We start from the raw sequence: 16,370 nt of genomic DNA, 5'->3' as shown, positions 1-16,370 counted from the left end.
ATCTGGTTTTAAAATAGCTGAAGCTTTTCCATTCTTCATCCTTCTTTCCTTTTAGCAGTTGCAACCAGTACTCATTGTCCTGATATTGGTATGTATCCTTTTTATCCATGCTTTTATTCTCTTACATATCTGTGCATATCCATAAATACAGTGTTTTGTTTTAACTCTTATACTAGGTTGCTCTGATAAAGGAATGTATATTTTTCCAAGTTGCTTTTCTTTAGTTCACTCATTCACTACTTCCTTGCTCACTCATTTAATAAATAGGCACTGTTCTCAGTCCAGGGGAATTTGATGATGGATAAAGAAGATGAAGCTACCTGCCTACTAACATGTCAGTGAGGAAGACCTATAATAAATAAATAAAATTGATATGTTGATCAGGTTAGGATAAACACCATGAAAGAAAAGTGAGCAGGATCAGGGAGGAGAGAATGGTGCGGGAGTGTGATGTATGCTATTTTAGATAAAGTGGCCAGGGAAGTCCTTTTTCAAGAAGTGACATTTGAGCAGCTGAATTAATTGAAAGAGTAAGCATGTTAAATAACTTGAGGGAGAATGCAGGGGAGGAAACATCAAGTGCAAAGTCCTTAAGGTAGAAATGACCTTGGAGCACTTGAGAAATGGAAAGGAGGTTAAGTGCAAAGTTAGGTAGGAGAATGGTAAGAAATGACTTTGATGGAAAGCCAAAGGCCAGCTCATGTAGGCCCTATAAAGTGATGTTAAGGAATTTAGATACGAGTGTAATGGGAAACGACTGAATAATTTTTGAGCAGAGGAATGACATAGTTTGACATGCTTGTAAGATTACTTTTATACTAGAATTCTGTGTAGTAGAAAAAAGAATGTGGAAGCACTTTCTATATTGGAATGGGAAGATCTTGAGCATATATGGTACATATGTTTTTCTGTACCTTTTTCTTTTTAGAATACCATTATGTAAAAAAAGGTTTTATGTATATATTTGTATTTGATTGTGTTTGTGTTAAATTTCTCTGTAGGGACATGAAAGACAAATACAGAGGGATTACCTGTGAGAAGGGGCACTGATTGATGATGGGAAGAAAAATGGGAAGGAAACTGAGCACTCTATGCTTTTTTATATATCCAGAAAATTTTTTAAAATCATACAGAAGTGTGTACACATCTTAAGTATCCCACCAGCTGGATTTTCACAAACTGAGCTCTCCCATATAATCACCCAGAGGAGAAGCAGGACTTTACCAGGATGGCAGAAACTCAGTTTTCCTTCTGAGTTTAAGACCCTTCCTTTCAAAGGGAAATTACCATCCTGACCTCTAAGATAGCATACATTAGTCTTACCTCCTCATTGTACTGGTACTTGTAACTCCGTTCTATTCACAGCAATTTGTTTTAGATTATTTACTATTTTTATTTTAGTATTATGCAAGTAATGCATTAATAGATTCCCTTTGTGAAAAGGTTAAAATAATACGGAAATATATAAAACAAATCACAGAACCCCATTCTCTTGCCTTTCCCCCATTCCATGCCTCTCCCCAAAGGAAACTGCATGATGAATTTAGTATGTAGCTTTCTAGTCCTTGTTCTTTCTGTACACGCAGAAGTAACTCCCCCCGCCTTTTTTTTGGTTAATATATAATATGGTTAGTACTTGATGATGATGATGACGATGATGATAGTGAGATTAGTAGTTAACATGAAGCACCGTCTAGTGGTTAACTACCATCTGGTGTTTGGTCTTCAAGCTTCTCTACTCTTGTCCCTTTCCTCAACTTAATCTCTCCATTGTTCATACATTCTCTCTCCCACACACATGCACTACCCCGTCTTGTCTCCATTATGTTCCAGTGTTACTGAGTAAGATCTCAGCCAGACCTATCTATTCTTTATTTTAGGAAATGCTCTATTCATGTCTGCCCACATATTTTGTTGTTGTTGTTTGTGTCCCTATGCCTTTGAAATGTCTCTTGTCTTAGACAAGCCAATGATATTTTGGTTTACTTTGTTACCTTTATTCTCTGGCCCAGATGGCTTTTATCCTATATCCTTGATGTAGCTACAGCTGAGCTCAGCTCTCTTAGCACATAACACTTCACAGTCTGTGACCTGTTACTGACAAATACACTTTCAGTCTTTCCTTATTTTCTTTAGTTTAATGTAGCCAGTTTTGCCTACCTGACAAAAATCATCCCATGTAGCCTTGGAAATCCATCCACACAGAAGGAGTATTACTTTACTTCTGCGCACCTTTGCACCCTTGGGTCTAGGTTCTAACCATGGTTCATAGCAGTCTGGATAGCCAGAGCTGGTTGATCAGCATCCAGAACAATGCTTGGCATTTACTAGGTCTCAGTAAGTGTCTGTTGAATGAATGAATCAGTTGGCTCTTAAGATGAAGCATAATTTGGTGTGACTTTTTTTTTTTTAAAGCACCATCAGGGCAGTTCACAATGTATGGCACATAGAAAGCAATTAGTTCTTATTTGTTGAGTTTAACTCAGTTTTATTTTAATTTATGTTTATCTGGGTTTTAACTGAACACAAGTATTCTTTTCTGGGAAGATAGATCCCAATCCAGAATGGTCTTGATGCCAGAGTTTGGTAGAAATTGTCAAAGGCAGAGCTGCAGCATTATTTGCAATTTTAGGCCCAAGAGAAGAAGCCTCTTGGCTTCCAATTTGTTACTGACATCCTTTTTCCAAACATTACTCCTGCTGTTTCACTAGCCGCTCATTGTCTGTAGTTGGCTGTGTAGTGACCACGGGGAATTGTACCCATTCTTATCAGTGCAGCGCCTCTGCACATCACTTCCTCTTGTCATCATCTCCAGGAGCTTCGTAAGGGTGCAGTGGGGTGGTCTGCCTAGAGCAGGTTCTTTAACTTAACATGCCTAAAATACCACAGAAGGCAATAGCAATTATAAAATTATAAACTGTCCTTTTCTGGGTTAAACTTTGAATTTATTCTCTTTAAATCTGTTCAGCATTTTTGGTTTTAAAAATAGATACTTCCCATTTTTCTGGCAATTATGTGTGTTACGATTTATCTGAGGATTTGTTATCTCTTATGAAAAACCTAATATAAAATTTGATAAAATTTGCATCTAATAATGTGACTTAAATAGGACTATAGCTTTTGTCCAAACCTTGTAAGTCTGTGAAACACTTTACGGAGAATAATGACCTTAGGAAAGAGTTAGATTTTTCTGAAGACTGTGTTGACATTAGAGGACATACTGTGTTCAAAATTGACAGGGCATGTGACATGGGTTTCAGTGAAGAGAAGTACTTCAGAATCAAACCTTAGAAGGGCGTTTGGGGGCTTATTGGCCTAGGGAAAGGAAATGAAAGTCTAGAGGCTTATTTGTTAGGAAAGTACAGAGGAGAGGAGGTAGAGCAATCTGTTTTTGCTTCTGGTGGTTATTTGCCATTGCCAGTGAGTTACTTGTTCATGTTAGGAAGAAAGGAAGTGGTCACAGGACTTTAGGGAAAATTTCTCCTTCTAGACTTAGGTTTTTTTTTTTACTTTGTAATGCTTTTCTGCTCTTATTTAAAAATAACATACTTTCCAATTAAATTGATTTAGATGTATGTTAATTGCATTCATTTAAGTTAGGGGTCTTACCCTTTTCCCTCTTTCTCTTTCAGGACTTGAACCAATGAAAGAATCTTATGGCACTTATGAAGATAAATGTCACTCCTCCCTTTTTAATTGGAACTTCTGCTTAGAACCTGTATGTGACTTTTCATCTGTGAGCTGTTCTTTGAGTAGCCACTGACTTTGAGTTGCAGGAAGGTCTCTGAAGATTTATATCAAATGACGTCAATGGCCAGCTTGTTTTCCTTTACTAGTCCAGCAGTAAAGCGATTGTTGGGCTGGAAGCAAGGTGATGAAGAGGAGAAATGGGCAGAAAAGGCAGTCGATGCTTTGGTGAAAAAGCTAAAAAAGAAAAAGGGTGCCATGGAAGAACTGGAGAAAGCCTTGAGCAGTCCAGGACAGCCGAGCAAATGTGTCACTATTCCCAGATCTTTAGATGGACGCCTGCAGGTTTCCCACAGAAAAGGCTTACCCCATGTTATATATTGTCGTGTTTGGCGCTGGCCTGATTTGCAGAGTCATCATGAGCTAAAGCCATTGGATATTTGTGAATTTCCTTTTGGATCTAAGCAGAAAGAAGTTTGTATCAACCCATACCACTATAAGAGAGTGGAGAGTCCAGGTAGGTTTTACCTTGAGAAGAATTACAAAACCTTGTCTCTTCCTGATTTATATTTCAGTGGATTTAGTAATTAAAAGGCTGTATTAGCCTTGTGTTTCCTTCTTAAAGATTTTAATCTTGGAAGAAATAGTGGATTTTGAATTTAGCTTTTTATATATAAAATAGCTCCTAAGTAGCTAATTCTAATTCATGTTCACTGTAAGCAGTCAGTCATATGTACATGAGTCAGTCAGTGTCAGTCGTATGCATGCTCTGCCTTTCCCATGGATGCCATGTCTCTTTTATCTAAAACCTAAGTTTCAGGGGCGCCTGGGTGGCTCAGTCATTAAGCGCCTGCCTTCAGCTCAGGTCATGATCCCAGGGCCCTGGAATTGAGCCCCACGTTGGGTTCCCTGCTCAGCGGGAAGCCTGCTTCTCCCTGTCCCCCTCCCCCTCGCTGTGTCTCTCTCTGTCAAATAAGTAAATAAAATCTTAAAAAAAAAATAAAACCTAAGCTCCATATGTGTGCTACACCCCACTCCTTTTTGTCTACTCAAGAACTTTGTTCATACAGTTACCACCCCTCTCGCCAGGATTACATTTTCCTTCTCTATTAGACTATTTCTGTCAGCACATAAGCATATCATGCTACTGCCCATCCTAAAACAGAAGTTAAAAAAGAATTCTGGTCCCGACTTCATTCACATCCCCTCACCCCCAGTCTCCTGTACTGTTTCTTTGAGACCTTTTATAGGAGTCTCCATTTTTTTTTTTTATCTCTATGTTACTTTCCTCCCGTTCTTTCTGGACACCCCTCCTCTTAGTCTGTCTTCCCTACCATTTGACTTGTCAAGATCACTGGCGACTGCCTTCTGGATGGAGGGGTCATTCTCAGTCCTAATCTCACTTGCCTTCTCAACGTCATTTGAGATGCTTTCTTTCCCTCCCACTCACAACTTTTTCTTTATTGGTTTCTGAAACACGACACTCTTCTGCTTCTCCTACTTCACTGGCTCTTTTTGCTTAGTCTCTTCATTGGCTTCTTTTCCTGTTTTCACATGACTCAGTCCCTAGACCTTTTCTACATCCATATTTTTCCCCTGTGGGCTCTCATGCTGTCACATGTAAAACTGTAAGCTCATGCTCACATTTTTGAACTCCAGAGTGAACTTCTCCTTTGAGTTTTAGACTTCTGTATTCAGTTGCCCACTTGACATCTCCATTTGAATGTCTCATAAACATATCAGATTCAACATGTCTAAATAGGGCTTTTGATTTTTTCCCCCCACCAAGTCCTTTTTACCTCCAATTTTCCCTATTGAGGTAAATGGCACCAGCATTCATGTAATTGCTACCTAAAAGTCATTTTTTATTTCTCTCTTTGAAGTCCTCATTTGAGCTATGAGCAAATGCTGTTTGCTGTACCTTCAAAATATTATCTTAATAATGTCCCCTTTTACCATCTCTAACACCACTCTTCTAGGACAGACCATCTTCATCTTCCACCTTAAGCAGTGTTCTAATTGGTCTCTCTGCCTCTTTTCTCTCCCTCCAACCCATTCTGTTTTCTGCACAGCAGCCAGAGTGCTCTTTAGAAAATAGCAAATCATGGGGCGCCTGGGTGGCTCAGTCAGTTAAGTATCCCACTCTTGGTTTTAGCTCAGGTCATGATCTCAGGGTCATGAAATTGAGCCCCGTGTCAGGCTCCGTGCTCAGCGGGGAGTCTGCTTGAGATTCTCTATCTAAAACAAATCAGTCTTTAAAAAAAGAAAATACCAAATCATGTCTGCCTGCTCAAAACACTTAAGACTTTTATCACACTTAGAACAGATTTCTTTTTTTTTTTTTTTTTAAAGATTTTATTTATTCATTTGACAGAGATAGATACAATGAGAGAGGGAACACAAGCAGGGGAAGTGGGAGAGGGAGAAGCAGGCTTCCCACGGAGCGGGGAGCCCGATGTGGGGCTCGATCCCAGGACCCTGGGAACATGACCCGAGCCGAAGGCAGACACTTAACGACTGAGCCACCCAAGCGCCCCCAGATTTCTAAAGACCCTACATAACCTCTCTTCAGACTTCCTCTGTCCCATGGACTTGGCCTACTCCTGCATCTAGACTTACTTTTTCTTCCTTCCTTCCTTCCTTTCTTTTTTTTTTTCTGTTTCTTCTACTTAACTCTCTCCCATGATCTTTTCATGGTACATTTTCTCACTCCGTTCAGTCCTTGCTCAAATACCCCCATCACTACTTGATGCTGTGTTAGATAATTATTTTATTTATTGACTCATGCAAGCAGGAACTTCCTCTGTCTCATTCTGTAGTGCATCACCAGTGCCTAGAATAGTAGTATGACCTGGCACTTAGTAGGTGGTGCACAGTAAATATTTTTTTTAATGAATGAATTATATAAGCTGAGATACTAGTTGGGTGCATTAGTTATCTTTTGCCGCATAACAGATTAAGTAAGTGGCTTAATACACATTTATTATCTCACGGTTTCTGTGGGACAGGAGTCCAGACATGGCTTGAGTCCTTTGCTAGGCTGTATTTAAGGTGTTGGTCAGGGCTTGGGTCTCATGTAAGACTCAGCTGGGGAAGGATCTGCTTCCCAGCTCATGTGATTGTTGGTGGGGTTCAGTTCCTTGTGGGCTGTTGGACTCTTCTTGCTGGTTGTTGACTAGAGGCTGCCTTCATTTCTTTGCCGCCACCTTTTTCATAGTAGCTCACATTCATGGAAGCTTACTTCAAAGACAGAAGAGAGAGGGTCTTCTTGATAGAAGGGCATTATATTCTTATATCGTATCATCACATAACATCCTATCACCTTTGCCATGTTGTGTTGGTGAGCAGAAAGTCAGAGATAATACCTTGAAAGGGAGAGGATTATGCAAAGGGTGTATACCGAGAAGCAGGAATCATGGTGGCCACCTTAGAGGATGTCTCCCATGCTGGATTTTGCATGGAGATAATAAGAGCCTGGTATGGTAAAAAGGCTCTGGAAATAACATTGGGTATGGAGACTAGCTAAAAGAACGGCAATGATGGTGCTGTCAGGGATAAAAGACCCATGCATGAAATTTTAGTATATCATGGTTAAAAAAGATTCTGAAAGCTTCCAGAGAGAAAAGACAGGACATATAGAAAGGACTGGAAGTGAGAATGTTGGGTTTCTCAGAGCAGTTCTGGATTCTAGAAGACCGTGAAGCAGTGCCCCTAAAATTCAGAGAGAAAAAGTTGTTTATTCTGGAATCTGTCTGCAGACAAACAAAAGACATTTTCATATATGCAAGGACTAAAAATTTATCTTTCACCCTTTTTTTAAAAATTCTTATTTGAGAGAGAAAGAATGAGCAGGGGGAGAGGCAGATGGAGAGGGAGAAGCAGGCTCTCCACTGAGCAGGGAGCCTGATGCGGGGTTCGATCCCAGGACCCCGGGGTCATGACCCGAGTCGAAGGCAGATGCTTAACCTTCTGAGCCACCCAGGTGCCCCCTTCCTTTTGCCCCCCTTAGGAAACTAATAGAACATGAGGTCCAAGAAATGGGTTCCAACAGGAGAGAAGAGAAGGGAAGTCTAAGAACTTGAGATCTCTAGGAGACTTAAGGAGCTACCAGTCTAGATCATAGAAGAATGAAGGGTCCAGGGGAAAAAATGAGTTAATAGATTATTTATTTGTGGCATCTGGAAAATAGTATTGATAGGAATTTAACAAATCTGTTAGACTTCTGGAATTATTAGTTGTGTGTACTTAAGATTAAGCAAATGAAGTAACAAGTCAATAATCAGCTTTACTTAAAGCACTGTTCAAGAAAAAATATAGTACATACTTGGCTCAGGAATGAATAATATTTGTACGTGTAATAAACATCAGATGTTGATTTAACCAACATTTTTTATGTAACTTTATTGAGGGGAACGGGAATGGGAGTGGGTAGAGTGATGTAAGAAAGCTACTTCATTTGCCACAATAGCAAATCGGCAAATGATGTCTTGGCAAATTAATAATAGCAGTATAAGCATATTATTTAGCAGTGCACAAAGTAAATGTTAGAAGAGGTGGCTAAGAGTTTAAATTTGTTGTCTCTGGAAGCATATGGGAGGAGGCTTAGAAATTGCTCTGTTTGTTACCTCTTATAGCATCTGTCTGTTTAAACTATGTATTTTGGAGGAAAATAGTCTTTAAAAAGTGATGTGTATAGTTAATAGATGAGAGAAGTCGGTGATTTTAGCTCCGCCTCTAAAAAAAAAATAAAGGAATTCTTAGCTGGATTGAATTCCTCATTAGTTATTTCATTTAGTCTTTCAGCTTGCTAGCCAGCTAAACATAGAAATTCTTATTGTCTCACGCCTTACTCTCCAATGGCAGCTGTCCCATCATTCTGTAAAGGGAACAGCAGTTGGTAATACACAGTAGAATGAAACAATTGTAATCAGATGTTAACCACATAATTACAACACTGATTCAGTACAAAGAAAAGAGACAAAAAAACAGTACGAATACTGACTTACAGAGCCTCTCATTCCTCAGGTACATCCCTAGTTCAGGCAGGGAAGTATGACCTAGTTAACTTAAAATAAACATTGATTTTGTTGCTGCTGAATGATGTCAGAGTCAAAGTGAGATTTTTGGAAGTAAAATTACATTGACAGATATGGGAAGGTTGTAAAAGAGATGAACTGATACAGTAAGAGTTTAAAGAAATCATGTTGGCTTTGATTTCCTATAGGGAAGGGTAGTCAGACATTTCATTTGGGTCATTTGGGTCTTCAGAGAAAGTCAATGTTTGAATAAAGTTAACCTTTTAAAAAATAGGTCTCTTAAAATATTTAGGCTTTGTTTGATATATTTTCATTATGATCATGTTTAGAAAACTGATTTTGAATGGAAGACTTCTACCTAGGAAATGTTATTATTTTCACTAGGGAAAAGTTGACTGAAGAACATAAAATGTGAAATCTCTCAAACTAAGAAAGATGCAGTGTTCAAAATTGGAAACACAGAGGCTTTCAGGGCATCTTAATAGCTGACCTCAGCGTCACACTCTAATATCAGCTCCTAGTTCAGTGCTTAGGCCAACTGTGAATATGCTTTCTTATCTCCCTCCTGGAGTCTCCCCATGTCCTTCTCTAGTATCCCTGCACTTGGCATTCCCTGTTCTTTAATGTCCAATCAGTTGTAATCTTTTCCATAGTGTTTTGTTTGATTCTTGCTAGCTGGAAGTGCTCACCTCTGTTGAACTCTCACTACATTAAATTCTCTGTGTTATGATTGTTTTTAAATATGCCTTCTCTCCTACGGAACAGGAGTGGTATCTTTTCTGGATTTTCTGTTTTTCAGAGCTCTTAATACAGGCCTAAATCCTTAGAGTGCTTTTGGCTTAGTTATTATGTAAATATACATTCAAGGTTCTACAAAGCCGCCCTTCCTGAAAGTAAATTGTTTTTACTGAATCCTTTCTATCTGCCCTTTAATACGTATGGGATATTTGCTTTAGTCTTTGCTGACAGATGACTTTTGATTTTTGTCTTTCAGTCTTACCTCCAGTATTAGTGCCTCGTCACAATGAATTCAATCCACAGCACAGCCTTTTGGTTCAGTTTAGAAACCTGAGCCACAACGAGCCACACATGCCACAAAATGCAACGTTTCCAGATTCTTTCCACCAGCCCAACAACACTCCTTTTCCCTTATCTCCAAATAGCCCTTATCCCCCTTCCCCTGCTAGCAGCACATATCCCAATTCCCCAGCAAGTTCTGGACCAGGAAGTCCATTTCAGCTCCCAGGTAAGAATTTATTTTATTGATTAAAGAAATGACCCTTGAGAATCAGCAGTTCTTATACTGCTGGCCCTCTGGGTGAATTGTTAAATGCTAAGAGGTAGCTATTTTTGACTCTGTGTTCTTTGGTAATTATTTGATTTCCAGAAGAGTTTTGGATTTTATTTTGCCGTGTACCATATATTTTTTAAAAATGAAAGTAGCTGAGGCGCCTGGGTGGCTCAGTTGGTTAAGCAACTGCCTTCGGCTCAGGTCATGATCCCGGAGTCCTGGGATCGAGTCCCTCATCGGGCTCCCGGCTCGGCGGAGAGCCTGCTTCTCCCTCTGACCCTATCCCCTCTCATGCTGTTTCTCTCTCTCTCTCTCTCAAATAAATAAATAAATAAAATCTTAAAAAAAAAAAAAAAATGAAAGTAGCTGTATTTTCCATAGCAATAGAAAAAACAATCCTAAAATTTGTAAACAACCATAAAAGACCCAAGAATAGCCAAAGCAATCTTGAGAAAGAAGAATCAAGCTGGAAGCATCACACTGCCTGATTTTAAACTACATTACAAAGCTTGTAGTAATTTTTTAAACAAATTTTTAAAAATTGAAGTATGATTAACTTACAGTTTGAAAGATACCGTAGTTAAAACAGTGTGGGATTGCCATTAAAACAGACCTATAAGGGCACCTGGGTGCCTTAGTCACTAAGCGTCTGCCTTCAGCTCAGGTCATGATCCCAGTGCTGGGATCGAGCCCCACATCAGGTTCCCTGCTAGGCAGGAAGCCTGCTTCTCTCTCTCTCCCACTCCCCCTGCTTGTGTTCCCTCTCTCGCAGTGTCTCTCTCTGTCAAATAAATAAAATCTTTAAAAAAACAAAACAAAACAGACCTATAGATCAGTGGAGCAGAAGAGAGAGCCCAGAAATAAACCCACAGTTAGATGGACAGTTAATTTATGACAAAGGTGCTAAGAATATACAATGGGGAAAGGAGAGTCTCATCAATAAATGATGTTGGGAAAATTGGACAACCACATGCAAAAGAATGAAGCTGGACCACTATCTGACACCATAGACAAAAATTAAGTCAAAAGGGATTAAAGACTTGAACATAAGACCTAAAGCCATAAAGCTCCTAGAAGAAAATAGGCACGCAGCAACTTGACATTGGTCTTGGCGTTGATTTTTTGAATTGACCCCAAAAGCAAAAGAAGCAAAAAATAAACACGTTTGACTACGTCAAACAAAAAAATTTCTGCACAGCAAAGGAAACTATTAATAAAATGAAAAGGCAACCTACTGAATGGGAGAAAATATTTGAAAATCATATATCTGATGAGGGGGTAATATGCAAAATACATAAAGAACTCATACAGCTCAATATCAAAAACAAACATTCCAATTAAAAAATGGACACAGGGGGTGCCTGGGTGGCTCAGTCGTTAAGCTTCTGCCTTCGGCTCAGGTCATGATCCCAGGGTCCTGGGATCGAGCCCCACATCGGGCTCCCTGTTCTCTCTCTCCCTGTGTCTCTCTCTGTCAAATAAATAAATAAAACCTTAAAAAAAAAAAATGGGCAGAGGATCTGAATAGGCCTTCTTCCCAAGAGGACATACATACACATGACCAACAGGTACATGAAAAGGTGCTCTCCATCATTAATCATCAGGGAAATACAAATTGAAACCACAATGAGTTATCTGTCACCTTATACCTGTTAGAGTAGCTATTATCAGAAAGACTAGAAATAACAAGTGTTGGCAATGTGGAGAAAAGGAAATCCTCATGCGGTTGGTGGGAATGCAGATTGGTCCAGCCACTGTGAAAAACAGTATGGAGTTTCCCAAACTGAGGGTTGCTGGTGGGGAGGGGGTTGAGGGGATGGGGTAACTGGCTGATGGACATTAAGGAGGGCACGTGATGTAAATGAGCGCTGGGTATTCTATAAGGCTGATGAATCACTGACGTCTCCCTCTGGAACCAATAATATATGTTGAATAATTGAATTTAAATTAAAAAAAAAAACCAGTATGGAGTTTCCTCAAAAAATTAAAAATAAAAGTGCCACGTAATCCAGGAATTCCATTTTTTGGTAGTTATCTGAAGAAAAAACACTTAACTTGAAAACATGTGCAGTCCCAGGTTCATTGCAGCATGATTTACAATAGGACACAGAAGCAACCTAAGTTTAGTCCATCGATGGATGAATGGATAAAGAAATTGTGGCATATTCCGCCATAAAAAAGAATGAAATCTTGTCATTTGTGACAACATGGCTGGACCTTGAAGGTATTAAGCTAAATGAAGAAAGCCAGGGAAAGAGAGGATTTTTCTTAAATGTGAAATCTAAAACAAAAACAAAAACAAAAAACAGAAAACCCAGATCATAGATGATGAGAACAGGTTAGTAGTTGCCAGAGGCAAGGAGTAAGAGAAATGGATGAACTGTTTTTTTTTTTTTGGATTGAAATTAATTGAATGTTGTGAAAAAAGCAAACAGTTTTGGAGAGATGATCCTTTAAGAATTAATGAAAAAAAAATTCACTTTCTCCTTTCATCCTATCTTCTTTCTCTCACTGCTTGATTTTTCTTGATAGCCTATATTATAGTCCAACAGATTGTTTGTATTTATATTCTTTCCTTTCCTCCTCTCCCTATCTTGACTATAAACTCCATGAAAAAGGGAATTTTAGCCTCTTTTTTTTTAACTGCTACATCCCCAGTCCCTGTATCAGAGCCTGGTATACAGTAGACCCTCAAGAAATATTTGTGAAATGAATGGGTAAACTTACAGAAATACATACATACATTGACAACTAGCTATGTAAAGTGGCTGCCACTGCAACTTGAGAGTGAAGTCAAATGGTGCTAACGTGAAAGGTTTCATAGGGAGTCCTATATGCGTGAAAGGCAGAGTGTTCTAATAGGTTATCAAAAACCTGAAGCCAGAAAAAGACTACGTGTTTGATGACTATGACGTGGAGTACGTAATCTGAAAAACTGGAAGTGTATTTAGGTATCATTCGATCATTTATTGGCCCAAACAATTAAATTATGTATTTCCAGGCATTAAAAAAAGAAGCAGCCGTATTTGACTTAAATATTTTCATATAATTTATAATACAGAGTACCATTTATTAAGTGCCTTTTGTATAACTGGTACTGTGATGGAAGATACTGCATTAAATTTAATCTTCAGAACAACCATGTGAGCTAGATAGTACTCTGATTATACAGGTGGAGAAAGAAATTGATACTCGCTTCAAGAGCTTAAGTACCTTGCCTGAGGTTTCCGACCTAGGTTTCTCTGACTCTAAAGTCTGTGCTTTTTTAACTTTACTGCTTGTCACATCATTATAGACTGGAAAGTTAAAAGGCACCCCAGTTATCTTTAATTAGGTAACTGATGAACTGGTTTGCTTGGAGAAAGTTCATAAGTAGATTTTATAAAGTGCCCAGATTTCATTAATGGCATGTCATACATGGATGCATCATTATGTCAGTTTGTCAAGAAATATTTGAATGCCTACTGTTGTAGGTGGAGTCATATGTCAGTATATTGTTTCTGGTTTCTTTACTGCATCAGTTGACGTGTTTTTTTATTTTTTCAAGAAGAATTAAGTATCAACTGTTTAACTTGCTGTTAGGTATTTGTTCCAAAACTAATTTTCATACTTTACCCTAGATTCAGTCTGATTACAGTTCTGTGTCACAGTGTATCTTGTATAAGCCTTGGAGTGAAAGACTATTATATTCAGTATTTATAATTACTGAGACAAAGAAATACAGCTGTAGCTTTTGCGAAGATTTTTAACTAGGAGTGCTGGAACTCAAAAGATTTTCTAGTTCACATTCAAATTTCCTAAGAATTACCTAATCATTTAGTAGGGCATGACAGCCATTTTAGGATGTTGAAAAGAATTAGATGTCTAGCTGCTGTTCATGTTGGTACATTTTGTAGGAGTATAGTTTTAATTTCTGATGTTAATTAACAACATACAGTGTGTGATGATCTTGATAATTTAAAAGTGTCTCTGTAGAGATATACTCAAACTAGGATAATCTGTGTCCTTCAGATTGGTTTGTAGTTGTTGGAGTTTCTCCCAGCATATGATTCTAAGTACATAAAGACAAAATTCTTGACCTTGAATTCTATTTTAGTGAATTTTAGCACTGATCTTACTATCCTGGTTTGGACCGAATACATGCAGACCTTTAGCAGGTTTTCAGTAACTAATGGGTATGCTGTCTTTTCTACTTTTTTCTTGTCTCAGGTAGCATCCTACATTTTTCTTTGTAATGTTCAGTGACAAACCCTGCTGGTAATCTTAGGACCTTTTTAATGCTTTTAGAATACATTTAAGCAGGATGAAAATATTAACTATTCTTTTGGGACTTTAACTTGTCTCATTTTCTTCTTCTTAGCTGATACTCCTCCTCCTGCTTATATGCCACCAGATGATCAAATGGGTCAAGATAATTCCCAGCCAATGGATACAAGCAATAATATGATTCCTCAGATTATGCCCAGTATATCCAGCAGAGGTAAGAGAAATTCTCATCATAATTTGTTGTTGCTGCTATTTTGTGTTTAACTTCTTACCACTCTTTAAAATCAACTTTATTGAAGTATAATTTATAAACCATAACATTTATCCATTACAAGTGTATGATTCAATGATTTTTAGTAAATGTATAAAGTTTTGCACCATCACCACAATCTAGTTTTAGAACACTTTCATAATCCTTTAAAAAGATACCCTGTGTGTATTTGCAGTCTGTCCTTGCTCCTGTCCTCGGCTCCAGAGACCCTCTAATCTCTGGTCTGTATATATAGATTTACCTTTTCTAAACATTTCATGTAAGTAGAATCTCATAATGTGTAGTCTTTTGCATCTGGCTTCTTTCACTTAGCGTAATATTTTCAAGGTTCTTTCATGTTGAAACATGTATCAGTAGTTTTTTCCTTTTTATTGCTGAACAGTTGTCCTTGTGTGGATGTACCACATTTTTTTTAGCCATTCACCAGTTGGTGGACATTTGAATTATTTCTAGTTTTTGGCTAGTATGACCACTACTGTTAGGAACATTTGCATATAACTCTTTGTGTGAGTTTTGTTTTTATTTGTCTTGGGTAAATACCTAAGAATGGAATTTCTGAGGCAATATGGTGAATTTAACTATTTAAGAAAAACTGCCAAATTTCTCCAAAGCAGCAGTGTTGTTTTATATTCTTACCACTAACATATGAGGGTTCCAGTTTCTCCACATGGCTCTTATTTATTTATTTTTTAAAGATTTTATTTGAGAGAGAAAGAGAGAGAGAGAGAGTACACACAAGCAGGGGAAGCAGCAGAGGGAGAGGGAGAAGTGGGCTCCCTGCTTAGGGAGCCCAATGAGGTGCTCCACTCTAGGACCCTGGAATCATGACCTGAGCTGAAGGCAGACACTTAATCGACTGAGCCACCAGGCGCCCTGTCTCCACATGCTCTTGATACTTGTTATTGTCAGGCTGTTTGAATGTACCCATTTTAGTGGGTATGAGGTAGTGTCTTATTGTGGTTTTAATTTGCATTTCCATTTAATTTGCATTTAATTTTCCATCATTTCCATAATGAGTAATGTTGTTGAGCATTTTTCATGTACTTACTAGCTCTTCATGTATCTTTTTTCATGAAATATTTAAATCTTTTGCCCATTTTTAATTGGGTTGTTTTACTATTGAGTTGTAAGAGTTCTTTATATATTCTGGGTAGAAGTCCTTTATTAGATGTGTGATTTGCAGATATTACCTCTCAGTCTGGATTGTTGTTGCATTTTCTTAATGTCTTTTGAAGCACAGAAGTTTTCATTTTTTTTGTACACTTTTATTTTCTCTTCAGTAAGTTGAAATCCTTGAGGGGTACAGTATCAGATTCTGTTACAGATGGCTTAACAGGAAGGTTGCTTGGGAATTTGGCACAAACCATGCTACTGTTTCCATGAGCACGAGTTACTTTCGCCCAGATTACCCTGGTTTTGTACAGTTTGCCGCCAGGAGTTACTGTATTGTTCTTTGCTTTGTACACAGAAGCCCATCTCTTGTCTAGATAAGAGTTCAATTTCATTTCGAGCATAAACACCTTCAGTTTTAAGAAGAGCTGTGTGCTGCTCCCTCTAATTCTGGAGACCTCCCTTAGAGCCAGCAAAAATGGCCCTGGACCACAGCCTTCTAGACATATTTGTCATTTTAGGAGTCCTGTTCCCAGCAGGCCTCTACAGGCTGCAAGATGACAGAAAGAGCTGAAAGTTTTTAATTTTGACTGAGTCTTGTTTATCACTTTTTTCTTCCCTTGTTTATGTTTTTGGTGTTGGATCTGAGAAATCTTTGTCTATCCCGAAGTCATGAAAGTTTTCTGTTTTGTCTTCTAGAAATTCTGTA

General features: G+C 38.3%; 1 protein-coding gene across 4 annotated transcripts in view; it reads left to right on the top strand.

Moving 5' to 3' along the window:
* Nucleotides 1-16,370, top strand: part of SMAD5 (SMAD family member 5) — a 54,199-nt gene that overhangs the window by 17,812 nt on the left and 20,017 nt on the right. For all 4 annotated transcript variants that reach the window (XM_081827026.1, XM_081827028.1, XM_081827027.1 and 1 more), the window contains 3 exons: nucleotides 3,633-4,204; nucleotides 9,718-9,969; nucleotides 14,375-14,494. In XM_081827026.1, the coding sequence (XP_081683152.1) occupies nucleotides 3,802-4,204; nucleotides 9,718-9,969; nucleotides 14,375-14,494 (775 nt within the window). In that variant the 5' untranslated portion in view covers nucleotides 3,633-3,801. The remainder of the gene's footprint in view (nucleotides 1-3,632; nucleotides 4,205-9,717; nucleotides 9,970-14,374; nucleotides 14,495-16,370) is intronic.

Source organism: Leptonychotes weddellii, chromosome 7 (genome assembly GCF_054177405.1).
Source record: "Leptonychotes weddellii isolate Sample4059 chromosome 7, ASM5417740v2, whole genome shotgun sequence".
Lineage (NCBI taxonomy): Eukaryota > Metazoa > Chordata > Mammalia > Carnivora > Phocidae > Leptonychotes > Leptonychotes weddellii.
Note: the sequence above shows the minus strand (reverse complement) of the source record. Positions and strands in the feature narration are given on the sequence as shown.